The sequence below is a fragment of the Syngnathus scovelli genome, chromosome 2, assembly GCF_024217435.2.
Source record: "Syngnathus scovelli strain Florida chromosome 2, RoL_Ssco_1.2, whole genome shotgun sequence".
Classification (NCBI taxonomy): domain Eukaryota; kingdom Metazoa; phylum Chordata; class Actinopteri; order Syngnathiformes; family Syngnathidae; genus Syngnathus; species Syngnathus scovelli.
Window position 1 is genome coordinate 9,109,502 of NC_090848.1, and position 24,581 is coordinate 9,134,082.

General features: G+C 46.0%; 3 protein-coding genes across 6 annotated transcripts; all 3 read left to right on the forward strand.

Moving 5' to 3' along the window:
* Positions 1-274: 274 nt before the first annotated feature.
* On the forward strand, positions 275-11,809 carry brpf1 (bromodomain and PHD finger containing, 1). 2 transcript variants are annotated; one of them, XM_049755865.2, is made up of 16 exons: positions 275-774; positions 1,777-2,552; positions 3,458-3,647; positions 3,776-4,063; positions 4,299-4,816; positions 5,393-5,582; positions 5,648-5,779; positions 6,057-6,185; positions 6,323-6,686; positions 7,303-7,614; positions 7,748-8,020; positions 8,183-8,330; positions 8,622-8,755; positions 8,833-8,948; positions 9,012-9,166; positions 11,018-11,809. In XM_049755865.2, exons 2-16 carry the CDS (start codon positions 1,822-1,824, stop codon positions 11,199-11,201), a joined length of 3,864 nt encoding a protein of 1,287 aa, XP_049611822.1. In that variant the 5' UTR covers positions 275-774; positions 1,777-1,821; the 3' UTR covers positions 11,202-11,809. The 2 variants fall into 2 exon arrangements, with proteins under 2 accessions (XP_049611822.1, XP_049611823.1); XM_049755866.2 differs by lacking the exon at positions 275-774 and adding an exon at positions 869-1,178.
* A 1,129-nt stretch (positions 11,810-12,938) lies between these two features.
* LOC125989460 (interleukin-17 receptor E) lies at positions 12,939-18,839 on the forward strand. Of its 2 annotated transcripts, none has more exons than XM_049755868.1 (17): positions 12,939-13,112; positions 13,492-13,507; positions 13,580-13,669; positions 14,492-14,580; positions 14,654-14,746; positions 14,819-14,921; positions 15,394-15,542; positions 15,613-15,681; positions 16,426-16,492; positions 16,565-16,746; positions 16,836-16,883; positions 17,062-17,107; positions 17,170-17,321; positions 17,432-17,452; positions 17,557-17,608; positions 17,672-17,779; positions 17,894-18,839. In XM_049755868.1, exons 1-17 carry the CDS (start codon positions 13,017-13,019, stop codon positions 18,658-18,660), a joined length of 2,148 nt encoding a protein of 715 aa, XP_049611825.1. In that variant the 5' UTR covers positions 12,939-13,016; the 3' UTR covers positions 18,661-18,839. The 2 variants fall into 2 exon arrangements, with proteins under 2 accessions (XP_049611825.1, XP_049611824.1); XM_049755867.1 differs by having other exon boundaries at positions 12,940-13,112; positions 17,432-17,497.
* Positions 18,840-18,841: 2 nt separating this feature from the next.
* Positions 18,842-24,524, forward strand: LOC125989462 (protein disulfide isomerase Creld1). Of its 2 annotated transcripts, XM_049755871.2 has the most exons (12): positions 18,842-20,144; positions 20,557-20,647; positions 20,765-20,885; positions 20,948-21,030; positions 21,327-21,437; positions 21,781-21,872; positions 21,951-22,130; positions 22,214-22,309; positions 22,390-22,473; positions 22,610-22,705; positions 23,013-23,153; positions 23,236-24,524. In XM_049755871.2, exons 3-12 carry the CDS (start codon positions 20,769-20,771, stop codon positions 23,454-23,456), a joined length of 1,221 nt encoding a protein of 406 aa, XP_049611828.1. In that variant the 5' UTR covers positions 18,842-20,144; positions 20,557-20,647; positions 20,765-20,768; the 3' UTR covers positions 23,457-24,524. The 2 variants fall into 2 exon arrangements, with proteins under 2 accessions (XP_049611828.1, XP_049611827.1); XM_049755870.2 differs by lacking the exon at positions 20,557-20,647.
* Positions 24,525-24,581: the final 57 nt, after the last annotated feature.

Consider the following 24,581-nt stretch of genomic DNA (forward strand, 5'->3'; position numbering starts at 1 on the left):
TATCATCCATAATATTAATATTTGATTATTTATATTGTATCTGGGTGTCACGGTGATGCACTGGTGCAGGGTTCGATTCCGGCTCCTGCCTTCCTGTGTGGAGTTTGCATATTCTCCCCGGGTTTCCTCCGGGTCTCCCACCTCCCAAAAACATGCATGGTAGGTAAATTGTGAAATCCAAATTGTCCTTGAATGTGATCGTGAGTGTGAATGGTTGTTTGTATGTGTCCCCCGCCTACTGCCCGTAGTCGACTGGGATAGGCTCGAGCACACTCGCGACCCTCGTGAGATGAAAGCTGTTCGGATAATGGATGGATAGATGGACGTGCCTCGCCAAGCCATTTAAGAGTTCGTAATATTCAAAGCGGCAGATTCGTTCGGACGCCAAATGGGAACAATATTGATCGCATGGATTGTGAAAGCCAATAGATCAAGCTGTAATGAACCCCCAAAATGTGACCAATCTGAAAAGCTGAAGGGCGGGGGGCACGAGAAAGGTTCCCCGTTTTCCCGCTTTGTGTGTCGAATGTGCCGACAGGCGCCCAAGAAGCCAACGTTCTTGGCGCAATGGCGGCCCCCTTTGTTGTTCAGGCTCACTGAGTAAATGCTTCTTTTCTCCCGTTCTTTCGCACAATGCAACGACTGCGAGAGGACATTGGTTCTTAAAATAACCCCACGATCGCCTCCTACGACGTACGACGTCTCCTTGGAATTGGGAAGCACTTAGTGTCGATGCGTGAGCCCCGAAAGGCTTCGTGCAATGCGATGGAAGTAGTAAGTGACCGTTGTTTGTAATCCGCCAATAAATAAAAGACAACAAAGTGTTTGGCATCACTTGGCGGTTGGCTGCTTTGTTTCGTTTCGTGGCTCGATTGGGTAACATTAGCTGACGATTGCACAGGCGCCGCGCTAAATTCTAAGATGAGCAAATGTCATTTGGATGCGATTGAAGTCGGGCGGTGCGTGAGGTGGTCGTCGCGGTTGGAGGGAAATGCCTGCTTGCACAGATCGAAAGCCAACTTGCTGCCCAAATGTCGACATTCGACTGTTTATTGGTTGTAAAAAGTCACTAAATTCCCTTGCGACGCCCCAGTTCCGAAGCTAATGAATGCCTCGCAAATGCAGCTAATCCGACATCACGCACAACAAGTCGGCCATCAAAAGGCTGCTGCCCGTTTGTATGCACCCTTTTTGTGCTTTCGCTTGTTTTCGCTACTCGAATCTTAATGTGCCAAAGAGCGCGATTGCGGCGACAAGCTAAGCTAACGTTAGCTTTCCTCAGCTGCGGAAGTTTGGTCTTAAACTCGCCATTCATGTCCAAAAGTCAAGCTTTGCCAGTTGCTCAACACGTTCAACTGCAAAAATGAGTTCCAAGCGTAAAGCACACTTGCTGCTGTGTGCGCTAACAAGATTCTTTAGTGGGAATGCATCGACTTCCCTTAGCTGTATTTACACATTTGGATCAAGTGTCAAGATAATACAAAGGTAAACATGTACTAAAACGCGGCGTACGAGAGAGGAACCGATGGCAAAGTGTCTAGATGTTTTGGCTTTACACCTCCAACATCATCCCACATAACACAACCATCGGAATCATCTTGTTTTTAAAACACTCGAGGCTCGAGTCAACTGTGCAAATGGTGCACGTAAACATTTGTGCAAAGGCAACTAATTTGATGACAATGACTTGAAAAAGGCCTTTAAAGGTCACCGCCATGCCATGGCAGGTCAGGTGCCACCCACAAGCTTGAAGTCTCCTCCTCACTTTGTTTTCAGATGTAAACCTGAACAGCATTCGAGCCGGCTGCGGCCGTTGGCGTCATGGGCCTGGACTTTGATGTGAAGACCTTCTGCCACAACCTGCGGGCCAGCAAGCCGCCTTACGAGTGCCCCGTGGAGAGTTGCCGGAAGGTCTACAAGAGCTACAGCGGCATCGAGTACCACCTGTATCACTATGACCACGACAACCCGCCTCCTGTGCAGGCCACGCTCCACAAGAAGCGCAAGGGGCGTCCGCCTCGTGTGTCCCTCGCCGGCTCGTTGGATTTGGATGATGGAGGCCTTGGACAAGGAGGGGGGCAGGGGCACGGCGGGAGTATGCCGCACAGCCCCGGACGCTCCGAGCCTTCGCATTCCCCCGGCAGGGACGCCATGACGTATGCCCAAGCGCAGCGGATGGTGGAGCTGGAGATCCAAGGACGCGTTCACCGCATCAACATTTTCGAGAACATTGACGTCGTGTCAGAGGAGGACAGCGACGCTGAAGACGACCCGCCGTCAGTCACCAACTCTGGGGGTGTTTGTAATGGGAGTGATGGAGGAAGCGGCGAGGGAGGAGGCGCTGGCAAGGACCGGCCAGACCTTCCGTCCTCCAACGGGGGCAAATCCACGCCCAAGTCCGGGAAGCATAAAAGCAAAGAGAAAAAGAAGGACGGCTCGGCCTACCACCACGGTGCCCAGTCGGGGCCTGCGGTCAAGCTGCCCGAGGCGGTCTTCCGTGAACTGGATCAAGACAGGCCTGACGCTCCTCCCCGCCCGTCCTCTTACTACAGGTCAGACTTGCGCAAAGAAAGTCACCTCATTTTCATATTTTAAGAATCGATTAATAGATGAATCGGATAGAAAATGTTTCAAAGTTGTAAATGAAAGTGGTTTGTAAGTTTCACCCTTTCTCATAAAACAGATGTTGTTTAACTAAAGTGTCCAAATCGTAATTATTATTCTCTGATTTCTGGAGTCCTTCATGAAAGCGTTTGTTTTTAATCAAAACAACACATTTACAAATATCTGGAAAACATTGACCAAATCAGTAAATGCATCGATTTCATGAAGGTTGGTGAGTTAATTTCTCTTGTCTGATATTGCTCAATTGTTTTTTTTTTTTTTTGTCAATAAACAATACCAAAAAAACCCAAGAATTGGTTAGTAAACAGTTACTTGGAAATGAGGGTTTTGCAATATACTTTAATGCAAAACAACATTGTATCAGATTAATTAATGGAAAAATCGATAGAATAATTGAATCTAAAAAATATTTGAATGTGACGTTTATTCTCCAGATTTTGTAACTTTTTGTTTTTGTTACCTGTCCCCAGCTTTTTACTAAAAGCGCTCCATTTTTGTTTAGAAATGTATTGAAATATTGTTCAAATAGTCAGTTTTAATAAGTTGAATTGTCTTTAATGCACGCTGACTAGAAGATGAGCTTCGGTAATTGTGGATAGCCTGGGTTGTTAGAAGAACTTAGAGACTGAAAATGAAATGGAATGAAAGGCTTCCTGTTGAGGTTCGTCGTCACATCTTTAGCAGGCTACTGGTCGGGAGATGCTAAAGGGAAAGTTAAAAATATTGATAAAACAGCCCAGTTTTATTTGTGAGCCATCAAGTGAAATGGGACCATGCGTTGCAGTACACAAGTGGCCTAGACGTGACTGATGCCACGCGTGTTTTGCTTCAGGTACATGGAAAAGTCTGTGGAGGAGCTAGACGAGGAGGTTGAGTACGACATCGACGAGGAGGACTACATCTGGCTGGACATCATGAATGACAAGCGGCGGATGGACGGCGTCACGCCCATCCCTCAGGAGGTCTTTGAGTACCTCATGGACCGTCTAGAGAAGGAGTCTTACTTTGAAAGCCATAATAAGGTACTCGAGCAAGCGGAGCACCGCAAGTTATTTTCCACGGGACTCCTCAAAACTCTGTTTAATTTTTTTAATCTGATTATTTCCCTTTGTGTGTGATAATCATGTGAGCTCACTGTTGTCTCTACCAGGCAGACCCGAGTACCCTGATCGACGAGGACGCCGTATGTTGCATCTGCAACGACGGCGAGTGTCAGAACAGCAACGTGATCCTCTTCTGCGACATGTGTAACCTGGCCGTCCACCAGGAGTGCTACGGCGTGCCGTACATCCCGGAGGGCCAGTGGTTGTGTCGTCGTTGCCTGCAGTCCCCGAGTCGAGCGGTGGACTGCGCCCTGTGCCCCAACAAGGGAGGAGCCTTCAAACAGACGGACGACGCGCGTTGGGCCCATGTGGTGTGCGCTCTCTGGATCCCAGAGGTCAGTTTCCACAGGCCCGTCATGTACTGAGCCTCAGTTCAGCGAATAACCCTTGTTCTTCTTGGGGAACAACATTTTGACTTTAGGCACCACCATTATTATTTTTGGGCGGGACAAGGGAATTCAATCATTTTCCGGGCATGGTTCAATCATGTCAAAAAAAAAAAATGCAAAACAAAGTGTACGTTTTGTGTGTGCGCTGACTTTGTACTCTCAATGTTTTGCCGCTCGTCAGGTGTGCTTTGCCAACACGGTCTTCCTTGAGCCCATCGACAGCATCGAGCACATCCCTCCGGCGCGCTGGAAACTGACCTGCTACATCTGCAAGCAGCGAGGCTCCGGTGCCTGCATTCAGTGTCACAAAGCCAACTGTTACACCGCCTTCCACGTCACGTGCGCGCAGCAAGCGGGCCTCTACATGAAGATGGAGCCCGTCCGAGAGACAGGGGCCAACGGAACCTCCTTCAGCGTTCGCAAGACGGCCTACTGCGATATCCACACGCCTCCGGGATCCGCCCAGCCCTTGGGGGGCGTCGGCGGCACCAGCGGCGCGTCGTCTCAGAGCGAAGGCGAACCGGAGGAGGACGACGAGCCCTCCGTCGGCCACGATGACGACTCCAGGGGCTGGAGCTCGGAGCGGGCTAAGAGGGCAAAGGCCAAGTCGAGAATGAAGATGAAGCGGGCCAGGAAGATATTGGCTGAGAGAAGGGCTGCAGCTCCGGTGGTCTCAGTGCCGTGTATACCCCCTCATAGGTACTGCTCAGCACAAGCACACATTAGTTGGCAAGGTTGGAATTTTGGGTCAAATTTCAGCATGAACATAAATAACTTGTACATCAATTTGGAACTTAATTTGACGTTCGATTGGGGTTCAGTACTTTTTGCACTGCTTGATTTTTTAACAACAGGTGTTTTGTCACTGAATTGACTTAACATTTCCTGGTTCAATTAGAATTGGTATTTAAACTGGCGTCTTCCTCATACTGCTCGCATTATGAGACCAAGACATCACCTCACGGGAAGGTTGAATTAGATTAATTTTCGATCTAATTAGATTTTTAGAAGATGGCGCTACCAAACACCGGTTCGACCTGCTGAGCACAAGCTTTCGTCCATTCACGTTATTTCTAAATGGCTGAATTTTCAGACATCTCACACCTGCTGTGAAATTTGCCATTCAGCTCCTTGTTAGACAACAGTAAGTTCACCTTAAAAAGTTGAAGTTCATTTTCAGTTCATCCAGAAATTTGACCCAAAAGCACCATTATATGATTCGCCATGACGACCAAAATATAGTATTTCTGTTAACTCGTGTTTGATTTGATTCAGGCTAAGCAAAATCACCAGCAACTTAACGGTACCCAGGAAGAGCCAGTTCATGCAACGGCTTCACAGCTACTGGACCCTCAAGAGGCAAAGCCGCAACGGCGTACCACTGCTGCGGCGGCTTCAAACGCATCTGCAGTCCCAACGACATATTGAGCCCGTTCCGCCGCAGCCTTCAGCTCAAGTTCCCGTGGTACGTTGTGAGCTTACCGCCACTTGCTGTCTTCTCGTCTTCACGTTTGATTTTTGCCGCTACAGAGGGACTGCGAGGAGAAACAAACGGTATTGAAGGAGCAACTGAAGGCCTGGCAACGACTCAGACACGACTTGGAGAGAGCCAGGTTGCTTGTGGAACTCATTCGCAAGAGGGAAAAACTCAAGAGGGAGACGGTGAGATGTGGTGATGGAGTATAATCATTTATTTACATGAGGACGTCCGCATTCTGTGCTTCAAAATGTTAATTGCACTATAGCAAGGAAGCACTGGTGACAGACTGAACAATGAATTGCTCTTCCACTAGTTAGCGGAAGCGACATAACTAACCTGTGCCTCAACCTTTGAGATTTAAAAAAAAAAAATAAAGGTTGGGAAACGTGAGTCACTACAACCGACAATCATGAGTATGCTTACTTCAATTAACTGTGGAGTCTCCTTTTTTCTTTTCAGATTAAAATGCAGCAGATGGCGCTAGAGATGCAGCTGACTCCCCTCCAGGTGCTGCTGAGGAGTACGTTAGAACAGTTACAAGAAAGAGACACTAACAACTTCTTCACTGAGCCCGTGCCCCTTGCAGAGGTCAGTCAATATGTTTGTGTATACACACACACACACACACACACACACACACACACACACACACTTTTTTTTTTTTTGTATTTCTGTAAATTAAATAAGTACATAAAAGAAGCAGTCATTTGCATTGTGACTTGCAGGTCCCGGACTACCTGGATCATATTGACACTCCCATGGACTTCCAGACGATGTGGAACCTTCTGGAATCCCACCGCTATCTGACTTTTGAGGCATTTGAGGGTGACTTTGGTCTCATTGTCAACAACTGCCTCAAGTACAACGCCAAGGACACGGTGTTCTACCGGGCTGCGTTGCGCCTTCGAGAAATGGGCGGAGTGGTCATTAGAAGCGCCAGGCGGCAAGCGGAGAGGATCGGCTTTGACTACGAGACCGGCATGCACCTCCCCCGGGAGGCCAGTCCCGATACGAGACGGGAACTGGAGAGGGAGCGCCAACGAGAGCGGGAAAGGGAACGAGATTGGCTGTTGTCATCTAATGAAGATGGTGAGCCTCTTGATTTTTGGCCACAGAAAGGATGTTGTCTTTAAACACGTTCATTGGAAGTCGCTTTGTCCCCATCACACATTCAACACACAAAATTTCAAGAAGAACCTGTTTAGATGAACTCGACCTTCTCTAAACGTTTTTCTGCGCTTGTCCAACTGTTCTCTTTCACTACTCTTCGATAAGGAGCTGAGCTGCAAAATATGCAACAGCTGTTTGAGCCACGAATAGAGCGACAAATGTCCAGGTAGAATCAGAATCGATATTTAACCAGTCGACTTTATCATGCCGGTAAGATTTTGACAAGTTTAAATAGAAAGTACAGGCAAGAGCTAAAATGGAAAAGATTTAATTTAATCCTTATTTGACTGGACGTCCCCGATCAGCAGGTTGCAACAAAAATATAGAGAGACTAGAAGACTCATAGAAAGGCATAGAAGTGAACTTGATTGGTCAAGACCTGCAAAAGGGTACTGAAACATTGAGCAGTTGGACATGTGCATTCAAAAGCTTAGGGACGGCTAACTGAAGTTAACGTGGGATATTCAGCCAAAAGCTAAATGTTCACTTTTTGTGAGAAGCGTGCAAAACTTTTAGCATGCTCATCCCGCCGTAGAGCTCCTGGTGCCGGAGAACAGGCGGCGGCTGCCTTTGGAGGAGCAACTGCATTACGTGCAGGCTTGCCTGGAGGAGGCCAGCTCGGGGAAGCACAGCATCGGCCAGTCCCGCAGAGCCAAAGCTCTCCGCAAGGAGCTCAGCATCATTAAGAGGAAGCTGGCGCACCAGCGAGAAGGCGGCTCGGGCGGGGCCAGGGATTCTCTCGGAGGAGGGGGCGGAGGAGATCGGGGTTCGCTCCCGCATCATCCGTCGTCCACGGGGCACCACGACGAAGGGGAAGAGAGCAGCAGTCAGGAGCTCGGCGGCAAGGGTCAGTATGCTAATTTTACGCTTCAAGTCATTGATGAAAGCAGTTATAACATTTTAAGCGATGGCTGTCCATTTCTTTTTTATCCAATCTGTATTGTAGTTGTGTGCAAAACATCTTTGTTTTGAACTAACAGATATGAGCGCATCGTCCTCTGCCTTGGCTCCAGAAGTGGGCCGACGGACCTCCGTTCTCTTCTCCAAGAAGAACCCCAAAATGGCCGGACCTCCCAAAAGGCCCGGACGCCCTCCTAAAAACCGGGATCCTGGCTACATTGTAGCAGGGGTCGCCCCCAGTCCCATCGGGCCTCCGCAGTTGCCCATGCTGTCGCCGGGCAGGCAAAGGAAGCGTCCCCGCAGCCCCAGCTCCAGCTCCGACACTGACAGCGATAATGACGACCTGCTGCCAGGTACTGGAAACACGCTCAAGCACACAATGAATTGTACAGCAGAGATACAACTAAAATGTCATCACAAACAATTTCTAATATTCCCTCACGTTACAAAAGTCATTGTCAATCAAGTTGTTATTAGTACAATCAATCAATCAATCAATCAATCTGTGCGCGTAGGTCTGCCAAGTAACGGATTTGTCGGAGGGAACCAGCCCGTGACGGAGAGCTTCCGCGTGTATAGAAACGACACGCGTCTTCCGCGTTCCAGCTCCGACTCGGAGTCGACCACCAGCAGCAGCAGCAGCGCTGCCTCCGACCGGACTAGGTCAGATGTCCGTCCTTGTGATCACTGTTTTTGATACATCGAGCTCGAGTGACAAAGGCAGGGGGAATCATTTCCATCTTACTGAAGAATTTTCAATGAGCTTCAAGTACTAGTCATATTAACTATCTGTTAACTAGCTAGCGGTATTTATTCGGGAATTGAGGCACAAACTGAGAGGTTGAAGCGTTTTTGCTATTTTTGAAGGCATCCCAGCTTTGGGTTTTTGGCGATTTAGGTGTCATGCAGTCACAGGTTTAATTGACGCATACACCTCTCCTCTCGCGTTGACAGCACGACACCGTCGAAGCAGGGCAGAGGAAAGGCGTCGTTCCCGCGCTCGGCCTTCCAGGAGGACAGCAGCGAGGAGACATCTGGCACTGAAAACGAGTCGTACTCTGTTGGAGGCTCGCGGGGAGTGTCGCATCGTGAGTGGGGAAAAAATCGACGCCAAGAAGAGGTCGCTCGGTACTGACTGTGCCCCTTTTTCCCACTTTACTGTCAGTGGTGCGTGGGCGGGCGCGGGCGGGATGCTGGATGACGTCGGATGATTACGCATCATTGGAGGCGCTGGACCTGGTGTGGGCCAAGTGCAGAGGCTACCCTTCGTATCCTGCTCTGGTGAGTCCACATGACTTTTGATTGTAGCTGTGGCGGCTTAAAAATGCTGACATCTGTGGGCAGATCATTGACCCCAAAATGCCCCGGGAGGGCGTGTTCCACCGCGGCGTCCCCATCCCCGTCCCACCACTAGACGTTCTCAAACTCGGAGAGCAGATGACCCAGGAAGCACGCGAGCACCTCTTCTTGGTTCTCTTCTTTGACAACAAAAGAACCTGGTTAGTGGTTTGCCCTCTTTATTATGTAAATGTATTGCAACATTTCTATTGTCTGATTCTACCTTCAAGGCAGTAGCCACAACTTTACTTACATGGGCCCAATACAGTTTGCCTTAAGTCTCAGATTCGTTAATTGTATCTCAAATCACCCTTTTCCATTAAAATCAATGGAAATGCCAGTAATCTGTTCCAGCCCCACATTGTGCTGTTATTGTTGTGGTCCCCCTGGCCACCAGGGGGCAGTATAGTACATGCGTACTGCCACAAACAAAGCAAAGTTTCACTAGTAAGCAACCAAGTAAGCTGCATTATTTTTCATTTATCACAGAAGATGAAAAATATGCCTTTCAGAATTATATATATTTTTTGTCCACTATTTATGTTAAGATGTCTGTCGGTTAACACGGTGAACATTGTGACACTGTCTATGGAGTTTTGCATTTTGTGTTTGCATTAAAATAGTAGGCGGTTCCAAATGTTGACATTTAGTCGACGGTTTTCAGCCCTTATCAGTTCTCGATTTCGATCATCTCCCGCATACTCGTACTTGGAAAATTGATTAGCACACTAATGGCAGCAGCATCAAAAGTTGTCAGCGCTTTGACCCGATATGGGTTCAGCCACTAAACTTGTGGCGAATGAGCCCCGCCACCCCCGTGAGGTGCTTTACATTTTCCTGAGTGTTCACACGCATGTCGCTTGGTGGCCTAGTTTGAACGGAAACTCAGAAAATCATCAAAGAGCCGGTTCACAGAAATGTTTTGAAAGAGGACTGAAGAGGTGGGGGGGAACCAGGCCACTGTTGCTTCTCGTAACGTTGTTGAGGCTGCCTTTTGACTCACCAAGTAACACTGCCAACTCTATCATGTCATGTCAGCAAACACCTTGTAAAACAAAATTGGCTCACCAAGTCACACTGCCAATACCGTTTCATTTGATGAAAACGGTTAGTCTAAATTGGACCAAAATAAATGTTTCAAAACAAATATGTCTCAAAGGAATTGAAGTGAAATACGTTGGAGGGCTGATGTGAGGCTTTACGAATGAAATTTGACACATTAGAAACTTGCGAGGAATATTTTCGTCTTTTTTGGATGTATGGAAATCATTTGAAAATGAACTGTAATAATTGTCAGACTTCAATGTCATCGGCCGTGTATTCAGTCATTTCAGTTGATTCTTTGATGGGATTTATTGTTAGGCAAGCAACAAAACATTACAAACAACCAGCATAATAAAATAGAATCACACACACACGCAGAAAATGATTTAAACAGACAAAGTAAATTGACCACCAGGGGCTGAGATTGGCTATTTTCCAGTCTCTTAACACCAAAAAATTACCGGCGTGGCAGAGTTTTAACAACATCGCCGTTAAGATTATTCAATAATGACCCTACACGGTTACTAAAAACATTTCCTAAGGTCCAATTTAGAATGTTTGATTTGAAGTTATGACCTCCTGTTTGATCCAATGTTCATATAATTTTGCGATTAAATTGTTGATGATGAGTTGCTGCGTATTACAGTGAATAATGAAGGGAAAATGTGAATATTTGCTCTGCAAGTCAATTGTGTGCGAGCCCCAAAAAGAGTTTTAGAATTGTTTCCAGCCTGGTTAGGTCACGTCACATGACACAATTCAGCATTTTTAGTTGGTTAACACACGACATTTTATTTACAGATCGTAATATGTAGTACATGTCATGTGTTTGGAACTTACTTCCCCCAGCGCTGCCAGCGAAATCCAAGGCTCCAAACAAGAAAAAAAAAAAGGGCACTCACTGGAAAGTCAAGTTCAACTGCATAGAGCGCGGCTGACATTCCTTTTCTTGTTTTCTGTGCGTGCAGGCAGTGGCTGCCGCGCTCCAAGCTGGTGCCGCTGGGCGTGGACCAGGAGCTGGACAAGGAGAAAATGCTGGAAGGCCGCAAGTCCAACATCCGCAAGTCGGTGCAGGTGGCCTACCACCGGGCCATGCAGCACCGCAGCAAAGTGCAAGGAGACCCCAGCAGCGAGACCAGCGACAGCGACTGAAAGCGCACGCACGCATGCACAGGCAGGGTGATGCCGAGGTCACGATTGGTACAATGTGTGCGCGCCTCACTAGAATCCCCCACGTAATCATGAAAACTACAAGCGGGCATTGGTCGCGCTACTTCGAAACAATCCACTGTGATTGTCTTCAAAACACTTTTTTTAAAATCAGAAATGTGAAATGAATTATGTATTTAAATGCGCAAGCCTAAATGTGTATAAAGAGGAGGCTAGAAAAGTGTCCGTGCAGCGTGCATGTCAGACGCGCGGCGGACGCAAAGAGCTCGTCCGCATTCAGACGGCAAACAAGCCACAAAATGAATTCCACCTAATTTATTCAATGTGCAGCTCATTACGAGCTCCTGTGGACACTCAGCAGTCTTTTTAAAATTTCATCAGTCCCTCACAATCATGATGTCACTTGTAATCCCAACACTTCCCGTTTTGAAGATTTTGTAATGTCGCATAGGTTGTTAGGTCAACAGCCAAAGTGAGGCAGCAACACGACCTCGCTGTCTCGTCCCAAGATGAGCGCTTTACAGTTTTTATATAAATACAGCTCTCAAAAGACTACCATTTTAATAAAAAAAAGAAAATCAAAAATCTCACTTGTGTGGTCTGCTGTGCTTTTGTGTATCTCGACTCGCGGGTTTTTCACTTTCACTGTTTTTCCTTGATGGCTTGCAGAGTCATCAGCTTCTTTGTGGTAATTTAACACACTTCGCTCAACATGTACGCGACAGACGAACACTCATTGCTTTCACTGTGACTCAATCATGTTCCCATGACATCAAAGTCCCTCAAAAAGCCCTTTTTATAGTTTTATGCATAACATGACAGTCAAAGTACGTCTGAGACCTTGTTTGTGGTCTTATGCAGCTTGTCTATTGTATGCAGCGGCTGATGAAATGCACAATCTTGGAAAATGAAATCTGAATTTGGTGTCATTGTGACATAGTTACAACAATCATCATTCCAATATCATCCCACACTACTCGAATTTGTATGACGCTGTATAGAGGACCAACACTGGGAAAATTAAAAATAAAGAAAATAATTACAAAAACAATGTAATTGGAAATAAACAAATTGATATTTAATTGCATTTATTTAATTACTTTTGCATTTATTTTGCTTTTAATCCTTTTTATCATTGTATTTTTATCTTGCTGAATAATTTTTTTTGTTTTCATTTCCATATATTTTTGTCAATTTTTCAATTATAAATTTTGTTTATTTTTTGTCTTTATGTTCACTCGTTTATTTTATGATTTTGGCAGTTTTGTATTTATTTCCACATTTACATTGCTATTCATTTTTTAAAAATCTTGTTCTGTTTATTAAATGAATACCATTTTTACTTTTATTTTGAAGAATCGATTTTTGCTTTTGATTACATATTTTTAAAAAATATAAAAAATATTTTTCTTTCACTTTTATTTATTCTTTTGATTTTTCCAGTTTTGGTCTCGCAATGCAGAAGGAAATGTGTGTCAAATAAGGTTGAATATTTTCTCTAATAAAAAGCCTGCCTGAGGGCAAGTGGATTTTGTTGAATTTGTTGGGAATTTTTTTGTTTTCTGAAAAGCGATATCTTGCTGTTACTTGTGTTGGTTTGTAGCGGTACTATCGTAAACACCTCGAGTTTTTTTTTATTTTGTTTTGCTTTGTTTTGTTTTCATTGTGTGGATGGCGTGAGAGGCGGTCCCTCCAAGGCCACGCCCATCTACCTTTATAACACAGCCCTTTACGACCACATTGTTTGTCTCCTGTCAAGGGTCATTTTTTTCTGCAGTATTTCCTTCTAAAGCTGCAATGCAATTGCAAAGGAGGTTCGTGGGCTCGCTCGTCTTCACCTTAATCGTCAGCGGGCTGCTCCTTCCCCACGGAAACGGAAACTTCACGTGCCAGGTGAGTGGGTGCTGAAAAGCAGTAAATATATGTGCAAATGTCCGGTTTTGTGCAAACTACATAGATAAGCATATAACCTGAGTTTAATGTTCATTTGAAATGTCCTTTATTACTAACAGGGATTTTGCCAGGATATATTATCTCCTGGGTTGTAGTTTGGGGTCTGAGAAAATATATATTAATATTATTAATATTAAAAAAAAAAGTATTATGCAATCAAAAGTTCACCTGTGCCTCGTTTTTCCATGCTATGAATTGTGTAAGCCTTTCTTATCAAATATGAGATGACACACTGAGACATTATAGGTCCATCAATCTTGGTCATGTGTTGAATATTCCTAACAATTGTCTCTTCTTCTATCTTCAAACTCCACTGTAGAGGGCCCATGAAAATGGTGAGTCAAGTCAAGTCTTGACTATTTGTCTTCACGTTGCTGTCATGACGCCGAATGTTGACTCGTGGGCAGTTTACGAGGGAGACGGCTGCCCCATCAAGATCGTCCGCCATCCATCAAACAGCAAATGTGTCTCCGTCCAGGTTTGGATTCAACGTGGAGGTACAAGAGTGCATGGAACAATTGAAAATGCTGAATTTTTTTGCACACAGTTTTGGATATTCAACAACGTTAAGCTTTTTCTAAGTCAAGGAATTTATATTTGGTCCAACGCTACCCTCTTTGCGCATTTGTAAATGGATGGTGTGTGGAATGCTTTGATTTTTTTTATTCATTTTTAAAATCCCACTCTTAATTTCTATAATATGCCATAAAAAATATGTCCTATCATCACATTATTTTTTGGGGTATAAATGTAGGTCTACTAGCTGCTAATAATATTCCATGGGTCGCGCCTCGCCGCTTACTCGGATACCCGAAGGACACAATCACTCGATCACTAATTTGCTAAATCAATTATTACCTCATGTGTAACAAATGCAGTGAGCTTACTTTCTCACTTGAGGAAATACTAGAATCATTTGCATTTTGCTGCTGAGGAAATTGGGGTTAGGCATTCAAAGTGTGGTCACACGCATGCTTCAAAATCCGCGTGCGTCGAATTGAGTTAATCGCATTCTATTACTTCACCACCAGATGGCAGAAGATGTACACATTGTCCCTTTAATGGTCGATTCGAGTGTAGGAACTGGTCAAACAATTAAAAGTACCTCATGACACAAAAGATTAACATTCACCTATATGTTTTTTGGGGGGGGGGGAAATTTAATAACTTGAACCAATTATTTAATTATTAATTTTAATGGAATAAAATGTGTACTTCCTGTTCCTGTGTGTGCGCGATTGTATTTACATAAGACCGCTTCTAGCTTTGTTTTGTTTTTGCTATCAGATGAAATGAAATTAAATGTGAGATCGTTCCAGACTTGAGTCGAGCTCCCACAATTGAAATTGCATCCTTGAGAAAAGAGATCATCAGACCCGTCATCACATATAAGAGAAAAAAGAAAAAGGTTTGGCCTCTTACCTCCCAATTTTTCATCATTATCATCATCACCACCACCTCCATCTGTTTCATGTGTGTAGTGGCACGCCAAGAAGAACGGAAATGAAATCCGAGTGTGGTGTCCCGACAACTCTGACCTGCGTGGGCCGTATAGCAACGACACTTTAACCTCAGTAATATTCGTCCTCCATTTTCCCGACACGCAGTACTCTGCTAATACTCACAAGGTGCCACTTTTCTCCCAGTGGGAGCTGCTTTGCGACTGTGTGGAGGCCAAGCTATGGCTTCCCGTCACTGTATCCTACCACGCCGCGTCGATACGCTGCAGTGTCAACTACACTCTACCGGGTAGGCGAGCGTGTGTGTTCTTCTATACTCGTGTGAGGCAAGCGAAGCAGTGGAACAATGAACTATGATTATAATATTAACAATGTGTACATTAAGCTCAACAACCTGATGTGTGGGAAGCTTCTGAAACTTTCAACTGCAGTCGTGGACAGAAAAAAGTTTTTTTTTTCCAATGTCGTCAGTTGTCGACTAACTTCTTGTGTGTACAGAATTTGAATAATGGTGAGTTTTGTGCGGCAACATTTTCTTGTCAACAGTTTCACAGAAACAGAAAAATCTATGAAGGTGAAACGCCAACTTCCTCCTTGAAGGGAATTATTTACTTATCCAGTGAATGATTGAGGAAACGTGTGGACGCTTGATGATGGAAAAAAAAACAATTGCCACAGTGTTTCTTTCAGGCACGTCATGCGTTTGGATCTTTGTTTTTTTTGTCTTTCCTGAATCGCTCCGATCATTTGTGTGACTTTAGATCCTGTGCCCAGCTTCTCTTTGTCTGTGCATCATTTATCCAAATCCATCAACGTCACTGTGGAGTCAGAGAATAAAGTCAACACGAGGTGGTGCTACAAGCAGAGTGCTCACTATTGCGTCCAAGGCTCGCATTCCAACATAATCATCGTAAGAGTCACCAGCACCAGCCCAAATGTTTGAGCACCGAAACGTGAACATTTTCTCTTTTCATTTTTAGATTGATCCAGCTCAGTCTCGCTCTGCACTTCTCAAGATCCCGTTCATGCTTCCGTGCCTCTGCATACAAGTATGTTCCACTCCAATTGATTCTACGTTAGAATTCTAAGGTGCTATTTGCTAAACTCTAAATGCAACGAAAATTATGACAAGTGAAATAACGATGATGCTCTCTCTCAAATGGACCGTAGTGAATGTGAAATGTGCGCATGTGATTCTGTCTTGTGTAAATGCCAAAGAGCTTAATCTGAACTTCTGCTATCTGGTGGACGGAAGAACGATTGCAACTTCACCAATTTTATCTGGCCCATCTGTCATTTTTCCAGCTTTATTGATCCAAGGCATGTGTATTTGATGTGTGTTGGAGAAAATGGTATAATTGAAACAATCATTTGTTTTTCGGTACAAAACAACAAAATATTTAAACATGTAAAAAATAAATTATTAAAAAAAAACATTTCATTGAAACACTGATTATGCAAGTTCCATTTGGACCAAATTAATTTGATAAAATTTGTTATTTTGAATTAAATATAGGTGCTAATATATAAAATCAAGTAGTGCAGTCGATATTAATGTTTTAAGCCAATTTTGTAATTTTGGAGTGTAATAATTGTCATAGCATTTGAATTTTGATAAATTACACAGCCTTGCTTTGTGCTTCACTTGTATTTGTGAAAAGTTGGATTGATTGAGAGAGTGAATTGTGCCCTCTAGTGGCAAAGCATTGAATTGCTCTACCTGTCACTATACGAAGCAGCCTGATTAGAAGTCAGTGTCAGCGTTCTAACCTCCCCTCTTTTTGTGTGGACAGGTTTTTTACACCCACGCAGACGCCCCACGCAAAACGGTGTGCCCTCTTCAACACATCCCTCTGTCAGGTGAGTACACTTGACAATGGGGGGCCGGGGGTGTTAATAATATAAGCATGCATCATGCATGTGTGCCAGCAGATGCAGAAGATGTGTGGCTGTCCTCCGAGATCACGCTGTACGAGTCCACTTTGATTTGGCGCTCTGTGTGTCCCGCCCAAGCCTTCCCGGTTTTTGCTTCCCTCTGCTGGAAGCATCACGAACACATCTGCACCCCCTTGCCCAACTCCACCCTTGACGTGCAAGAAGATGGCACAAACCTGGTACTTGGCACAAATCTTTTCAATCATTCTTTCCTTCCTCATCTGTTTATTCAAGGTCAACTCATGAAAGCTGACGTGTCCCCTTCCAGATATTTGACATCTCAGCTGTGGACAAACACCCGCAGACGTGCGTGAAGGTGAGATTGCAATAGAAGAGTACGAAGAAATCCGCGAGTAGAATTGTGCCCTACCACACTCAAGTTGAATAACAAAACGAACTTGGCGATGTTGCTCGTTGATGATACGAAACAAAAGCAAAATGGAAATAATGCTTCATGTTAGGCTGATGTTTCTTCGATTATTTTGTGGTTGCAGTTTTCCCTGCAAGGCAGCCACAGCATCTCATGCCCCTTCCAGGCTGGTGAGTTAACTCAAAACAATGATCCCAGTCAGGAGGTGTGACGTGCACCCTCTGTGTTGCAGATATGTCGTCTTGGCATGTTTCTCTGGAAGCTGGACTGCGTACGCTGTCTGTGTTCGTCAAGTCTTCCGCAGCGGCCAACTTCTCGGCTCAAATGTGCGTGCTGAGCCAGAGGGAATGCACATCTCGAGGGCCCGTCTGCGCAGTGACGGTGGTGAGTCTTGTGAACCGCTCGCTTTAACACGCTAAACTAAAACGATTCGTCAATGAAGGTGAGCTTTGTGAGCATCCCCAAGACGTTGATTTGTGTGGACTGTTTTTCAGGAAGCAGCGTCTGAAAGCAAAGTAAGCATGCCTCTCCACTGGGCTGCAGGGAGCGCGTGTGTGCAGGTAACTTTCCAGCAGTGGCCATTGTTTCGTTTGGTGTCTTATGGGTTGAACTTGCGCAGGTGTGGCAGTCATTCCCCGCCCAAACTGGACGAAGAATTATGTGTCCACACGGTGAGAATGCGCGACATTGTAATTCCTGATTATTTTGGTCCTGAGTTCTCTTTTTTTCTGCAGAAACTCGTGACAGATGGGGGGCGCTAGCGGCAGCAGCTTTGATTCTTCTCACCGTGCTTGCATTTTTAGCCGTTTTTCTCCACTCTCTCAAGAAAAAGGCAGCTATAGGTCAGTTGCACAATTCCATTCCTTTTTTAAACCCTTTTATTTTGAGGTTTATTTTGAAGAGTCTGAGATGATAATGCACTTGTAATTTCCGCTCTCTTTTTCCCCGACGTGTAGCTTGCCTGTTCATCCAGAAGCCAGTGTTGCTGGTGTGCTCGTCAGAGAGGTCGTCGCACGTTTCCGCCGTGTGTGCCTTGGCTTCCCTGCTTCGGGGAGATCTAAGCGCCACGGTCCACGTGGCCCTGTGCGCTGCAAGCTCGCAGATGCGGGCGGAAGCTGACGCCGAGACCAGCGTGGCCGACTTGGGCCCGCTGCCATGGCTGTACGGGCAGTGGGAGGCTGTGCAGGAGGCGCAAGGAAAAGTCTTAATCATCTGGAGTCCCGAGGCCAAAAGGACGTACGGCAAATGGAGGCGGCGTACGCATGGCGCCAAAGACGAGGCTGACGACATTTCCCAACACGATGCCGGACGACCGGGAATGCTTGAGGAAGGTGGCGCCGGAACGTGTGAGGACAAAGAGCGGCTGATGGAGGACGAACGGTCAGCCGTCATCGAACCCGTGTTTGCGGCTGCTCTAGCCTGTCTGGAGGGTGCCCTGCACCGGCGCAAAGAAGGAGGTGTGGCCTTGGTCTACTTTCGTGGCCTGTGCCGCGGCAGGGACATTCCTGAAGCCTTTCGAGACATCCCTCGCTACTGCATGCCGCGGGACTTGGGAGGGCTCATTGGGGAGCTCAAAGGCCCCAGGGCAACTAAAAAGAACTTTTGGGGGCGTTGTTGGTGTAGACTGCTTTCAAAGGGGACGTCAATGTGGCTGGCTATGCAGTTGGCCCGCCGGCTGCAGACACTGCTGCCTAATGTGCAAAGGACAAAAGGCCCAAGGTGATGAGTCTCATCAGTCAGGACAAAAAAGCTGGATACAATGCGGGGAAGATCTTGCTGGCACTCGAAAAGGAAATGACGCGAGAGCACAACAGACGGCGGAGAAGCATCAAAAAATCCGTCCTTGTGTGACTTCTACATTCTGTAGTGAGGCAGCAGAATTCTCAATTACAGCGGCCCAAGCTTGAATTTCCAATGACCTGTTGTGAATAGAAATGCCATAGCGGCATCAAACACGCGGCTTAGCTCCATAGACTAAACTCAGAAAGTGTCTAAAGATGCCTGCGGAAATGCACATCAAGCGTTTGGAAAGTCACAGCGTTTTTGGAATGCTGTTCAGTTATTCCATAAAAATTAAACATTAAGTTCTGCAATTTATTATCACTAATACATAGAACAAAACAAATATTATCAAATGGTTAGTTATTGAGGCAGCTCGGTGGCGCACTGGGTAGCACGTCCGCCTCACAGTTAGGAGGGTGCGGGTTCGATTCCACCTCCGGCCCTCCCTGTGCGGAGTTTGCATGTTCTCCCCGAGCCCGCGTGGGTTTTCTCCGGGCACTCCGGTTTCCTCCCACATCCCAAAAACATGCTTGGTAGGCCGATTGATCACTCCAAATTGTCCCTAGGTGTGAGTGCGAGTGCGAATGGTTGTTTGTCTCTGTGTGCCCTGCGATTGGCTGGCAACCGGTTCAGGGTGTCCCCCGCCTACTGCCCGATGACGGCTGGGATAGGCTCCAGCACGCCCGCGACCCCCGTGGGGACTAAGCGGTTCAGAAAATGGATGGGTTAGTTATTGACATGTATTTTACTGGGGTAAAATACATAAAAAATCTCCACTTATCGATATCAGTATGCACATTAAAATAATGCACAAACTGTGTCATATTGAATCACTGCACTGTTATCTTCTGTCATTTACAAATAATTTAAAAAACATATAATAAAGTTTGGCACAGAAAAGCAACACTGCAGGGAGTTGGGAGTCGGTGAGGGTGGGTGGGGGTCTCACGTACTCGTTCGGTGCGGGTAGGCGGACATTTTATAGGAACGCCCCTGGTTCTGACGGATTAATCTTGTTTTATTCATGATTTTTTTTTTATAGCAACAACTTTAGGTGTACTATGTGGGGGTACAATTCCAAACACAATAAAAGTGTGTTAGTGTTTTGTTTTTCACGGTAAATACAATGTTGAGTGTTACGTCATCAATATTTCCATGACTGTGATTGGTCAATAGACCAGGTTTGGGGCGGGGCTTCATCCCTGACACAAAATCACCTCGACAAAAGCCCTTGCCACTTGTCGTTCTTGCAAGATACCGGACGTCTAATCGTACATTTCATCCAAGATTTTCTCTCCGATGGCTGCATAGCGAGTGCATTTCACCTGGGTTCATCCCAAAATATGAATTTGTGCCTTTTGCGTGTGCAACACGAACGGACGTCACGTCGACTAGGACGAGGAGGCGCTCAGATTTCCATTCGAGGTAACAACCGCTGCGGCTAACTGCTAGCCACGTTTTACTGCTTCAAATATGCAGCGACCAATTTAGTGCGTTTGGTGGGCTCAAGCCCCAAAAATAAATAATACACAGAAGCACCAGAGTCTTTTTTTTTGTTTTTTTTTTCCCGCGTTAGCTAAGTGGTAAAAGCTGACTTGAGTTTAGCTAAGCTTTGAGCTTCGGTGCTGATGCTGTGCTGACTCACGCGAGAAGCAAAGAAAGCTGTTGTGTACATTTCAGATGATGCTGATGACAGAATTGAGGTTGATGACCATAAATACCTGAACTAAGACCCCTTGGAGGGGCAGTTACCCAAAGTTAATCAACCCTTTTGAAATCACAAACCTGCTTGATAATGCATATCATCATTGCACTGTTTACTTGCATATGGCTGAAGTGACCTTCTTGAATCTTGGAACTGAGTCGTAGAGGAACATCGGTGAACATTTTGATGCAATTTTCAAATTGCAAAGGCAGCGATTTCGGGGGTAAACCATCAGATTTGGGCATTTTCATATAAATATTCATGTATATTCTGTGCATAGTCTACTGTGCTGACTTTCTTTTTGTTGTGTGTGGTTTATGTGTGTGAATTGTCTTGGAAGCATCATGCGGTGGGCCTGGCCACTCCTGCCTGCTCTGATGCTTCTGTCGGAACTGTCGCTCGTCATGGTCCGCACGGCTCCGTGTCAGACCTGCCAGAAACTGGCGGAGAGTTTCATCAAGGTACAGCGGTTGTATTTACGCACGTCTTCACCTTCAACATGAACGGCGTTCCTCCTTTCTAGGGCTTAGAGAGAACGGCCAACAAGAACTTTGGCGGAGGTAACACGGCCTGGGAAGAAGACAAGTTGGCCAAGTATGCAAGCAGGTCAGTCACTGGCAGCTGCAGTTGCATCTGCACAAAATCCAATTACGGTTTGAAATGAGAGTTTTTGAAGAAGTGAGAAGTTATTGCTGACTAATTTGTATTTTAGATAACAGCCTGTTGCAAAATGAAGATTTTGCTGAGTGGCAAACATTTGTTGTTATCGTTATGGACAAAACACAAAATGAAAATATACCAAACTGTGGCCCAAAAACAGAGGCTTGTAGTGTACCACAGGTCATCTGTTCCATCCGGGCTCTTTTAATGAAATGTATTAAATAGGTTTGTTGCCGTTGCAGCGAGACTCGACTCCTGGAGATTGTGGAGAGTGCGTGTGACAAGTCTGACTTTGAGTGCAATCGCCTGCTGGAGCAAATTGAGGACCAGGTGGAGACGTGGTGGTTCCACAGGTAATAACAGAAAAGTGGTCGCCGTGTTTTTGAGGATCTGAAAGTGATTTGAGTATCGTCAAGAGTTATTCAACTGCTAAGTCACGCCAGCAATCTATGTGAATGCTCGATGGATTAGTGGTGATGGCTCCTTGAAGCTTCATGAGCCAGTTGAATTTTGTGACTTCTCTAGATAGCACTGAAAGTACATCGGCACCATTTCTGACGCCCCTTTATCGACACCAACAGTGCCATCTAGAGTGGTAAACAAATACAACAACTGGTTCATGAGACAAATTTGAAGCTTCATGTTCTCATTGCTGTGGATTAAATGCATTTGACATGTTTTATGTGTATGGCGTAGGCAGCGGGAGGCGCCCGACCTGTCAGAGTGGTTGTGCATCGACCAGTTGAGACTCTGTTGTCCTCGTGGACGCTTTGGACCCGACTGCAAAGGTCACTGACAGCTGACCCCTTTGCTTGCATCAAACGCTGACACGTGAGCACTAACACGCATGCGCTGTTCCAATACAGAGTGTCCGTCGGGTCCTGGTGGCGTATGTGGCGGTTTGGGCCGCTGCGAGGGCGAAGGCACTCGCATGGGGGATGGCGAATGCGTGTGCGATCCCGGATACGCGGGCCCGCTCTGTCACGACTGTGCTGATGGCTACTACGTGGACAAAAGCGCCAACACTACGGCTAAAGCCTGTGCAGGTACCCGACTCAAGCCAGGCAATTTTGTGGAACTATCTTAAGTCTACATCTGAAGCAGACTCAGCATGTTGTGTCCTCTGCAGCCTGCTTCCATTCGTGTAAGAAATGCTCGGGGCCGCAGGACTACAAATGCCTGGATTGCAAAGCGGGCTGGATGCTTCACGACAACAAGTGCGTGGGTGAGTAGGCTCGCTCGGGTCACGTGGCGAGCCCTTTATCCGGACGCGTGTTATCCGACCGCTCTCGTGTGTCTGTTTAGACATCGACGAGTGCGGCACGGAGCTCTCCCGTTGTCCTTCCAACACTTACTGTCACAACACGGACGGTTCTTACGACTGCAGAGGTAAGCTGATCTGACCACTATGCAGCAGACAAAATCCAGTTCAGACACATTTATTTGGGGGGAGGGGGCTGTAGATGATAAGATATCCACTGATAGCTTTGTGTCTTTCTTAGCGTGAATGTTGATGGCTTTTCAGGCTGTGACCAGGCGTGCGTGGGCTGCATGGGCAGCGGTCCCGCCCGCTGTAAGAAATGTGCACGAGGGTACAAGCTGAAAGGAGCCAAGTGTCTCGGTGAGACTTTCGTTTGCTTGCTCGACAGATGACGTAGAAGATTTGCACCAATATTCTAATGAGTGGATCAATCCATTTTTGAAATAATTGTTAGTTGCAGTCTTGCATGAAAGTACTACTTTCTTATTTGATCCCATTTTGTGGCATCTCTGGATGTTACAGAAAGAGGTGTCGGTATTTTTGGGAGTAAATTGAGACAAAATCATTATTATATGTCGTATAAATATTTGTTCTCATTGTTATTGTATAGATATAATTTTGGAATGAGACTTTTGTTTGCTTTGGGTCTTTAAAATGGGTGCGACAGATGTTGATGAATGCAGCGAAGGTGCCATGGCGTGCCCGGGTCTCAACGAGGCTTGCATCAACGAGGTGGGATCCTTCCACTGCGACTGCGCCGACGGCTTCATCAGGAGAGACAGCATCTGCGTGGAGAATAAAGCTCCCGGTACGTCAATACGCAAACGCGCGCCGGTCGGTTGCCGTCCGCCGAGTTGACCTGAGTTTGCGGTTCGCGGGCATCCCCTCAGTCGGTCCGGAGAAGGGCCTCTTTGACGATATGACGGACGACGAGGTTCTGGTTCTGCAGCAGATGTTCTTCGGCGTGGTCATCTGCGCCCTGGCCACACTGGCCGCTAAAGGCGACATGGTTTTTACGGCCATTTTCATCGGGGGCGTGGCCGCCATGGCCGGCTACTGGCTGACGGAGAAGGGAGACTACATGTTGGACGGATTCCTCAAGGGCCGCTAGACAAGTCAGCGGAGGCCACAATCGCTTCCGTGCTCGTGTTGGCTTGCCGAGTCGCCCGAAAGGCCTTCGCTGCGTTTTGTTTGCATCGGTACCACGATGCGGGAAAGCAAAGGCATGCTGGAAGACAAGATGACGCTCACGCTGCACTCGTTTGAAAGGAAGTGAACTTAATTCCCCCCTACCTGGACTCTATTGGGTTTGAGGGTTATGCAAACCACCACTACTGATTGTTCACACGCAAAGTGGCTGCTGTCTGTTTTCTTTTCCTCTCTCACAATTAGAACCTCATCATTATCAGGTACACGCTTGTTCTTGATGCAAGCAGGAATGTTTTTGACCTTTTTAGAACTGATGCATGGCACTGAAGTGACTCACATCAAATGTATTTATTTATTTATTTATTCATTTATTTATTGTCTTTAGCATGGAAGACTTACAGATGCAGGATGGCATCGTTGCTGCGAAAGAAAAACAATGTGGTTAGGTCGCGCTGCAGTTGTGAGGATGCAAGCCATTTTCGTTGTCTTTAATTTATTTGTAAAGTTTGGCACCCCAGGGGGAGGACAATTTCCAAATTGCGGCCGCATTATAGATTGAAGCGTGACACAAAACACTCGTTTGTGTACACAAGGTGGGGATAACAAGCGCACAAAATACAAATGAATAATATGGGCATTGTTGGAAAGTTAGGTCGGCAAATGGAGTTCACCTTCTTGCAAAACGTTAAGGTCAATGAAAATGACATTGACACAGTCGGTAGCCGAGGCGTGCTCCACTTTCCTCCTTTCCAGAAAGATGGGCTTGGATTATTAATCCGTCATCAAACGCAAAATAAATCATTTTAAAGAAATGTCACATCTGGGGTGCCATACTGAAGTGATCGCTATATTTCCAACACACTTTTACTTGTTGCTTCTGTGTAAACTCCTAAGTCGATTTTCACACGTCCGACACAACTTGTGTTATTCAAGTGTGATCAATTGCAGGTTTGCTTTGCTCCACCAAATGTTTAGATCCTTCATGTCTCAGATTGGCATTTTCCTTTTCAATAAACACAACAGAGGAAAAGCTTTGGCTTTGTTGACTTTTGTTGGATGAGTAATGGCGATGGCAGGAGGGAAGATA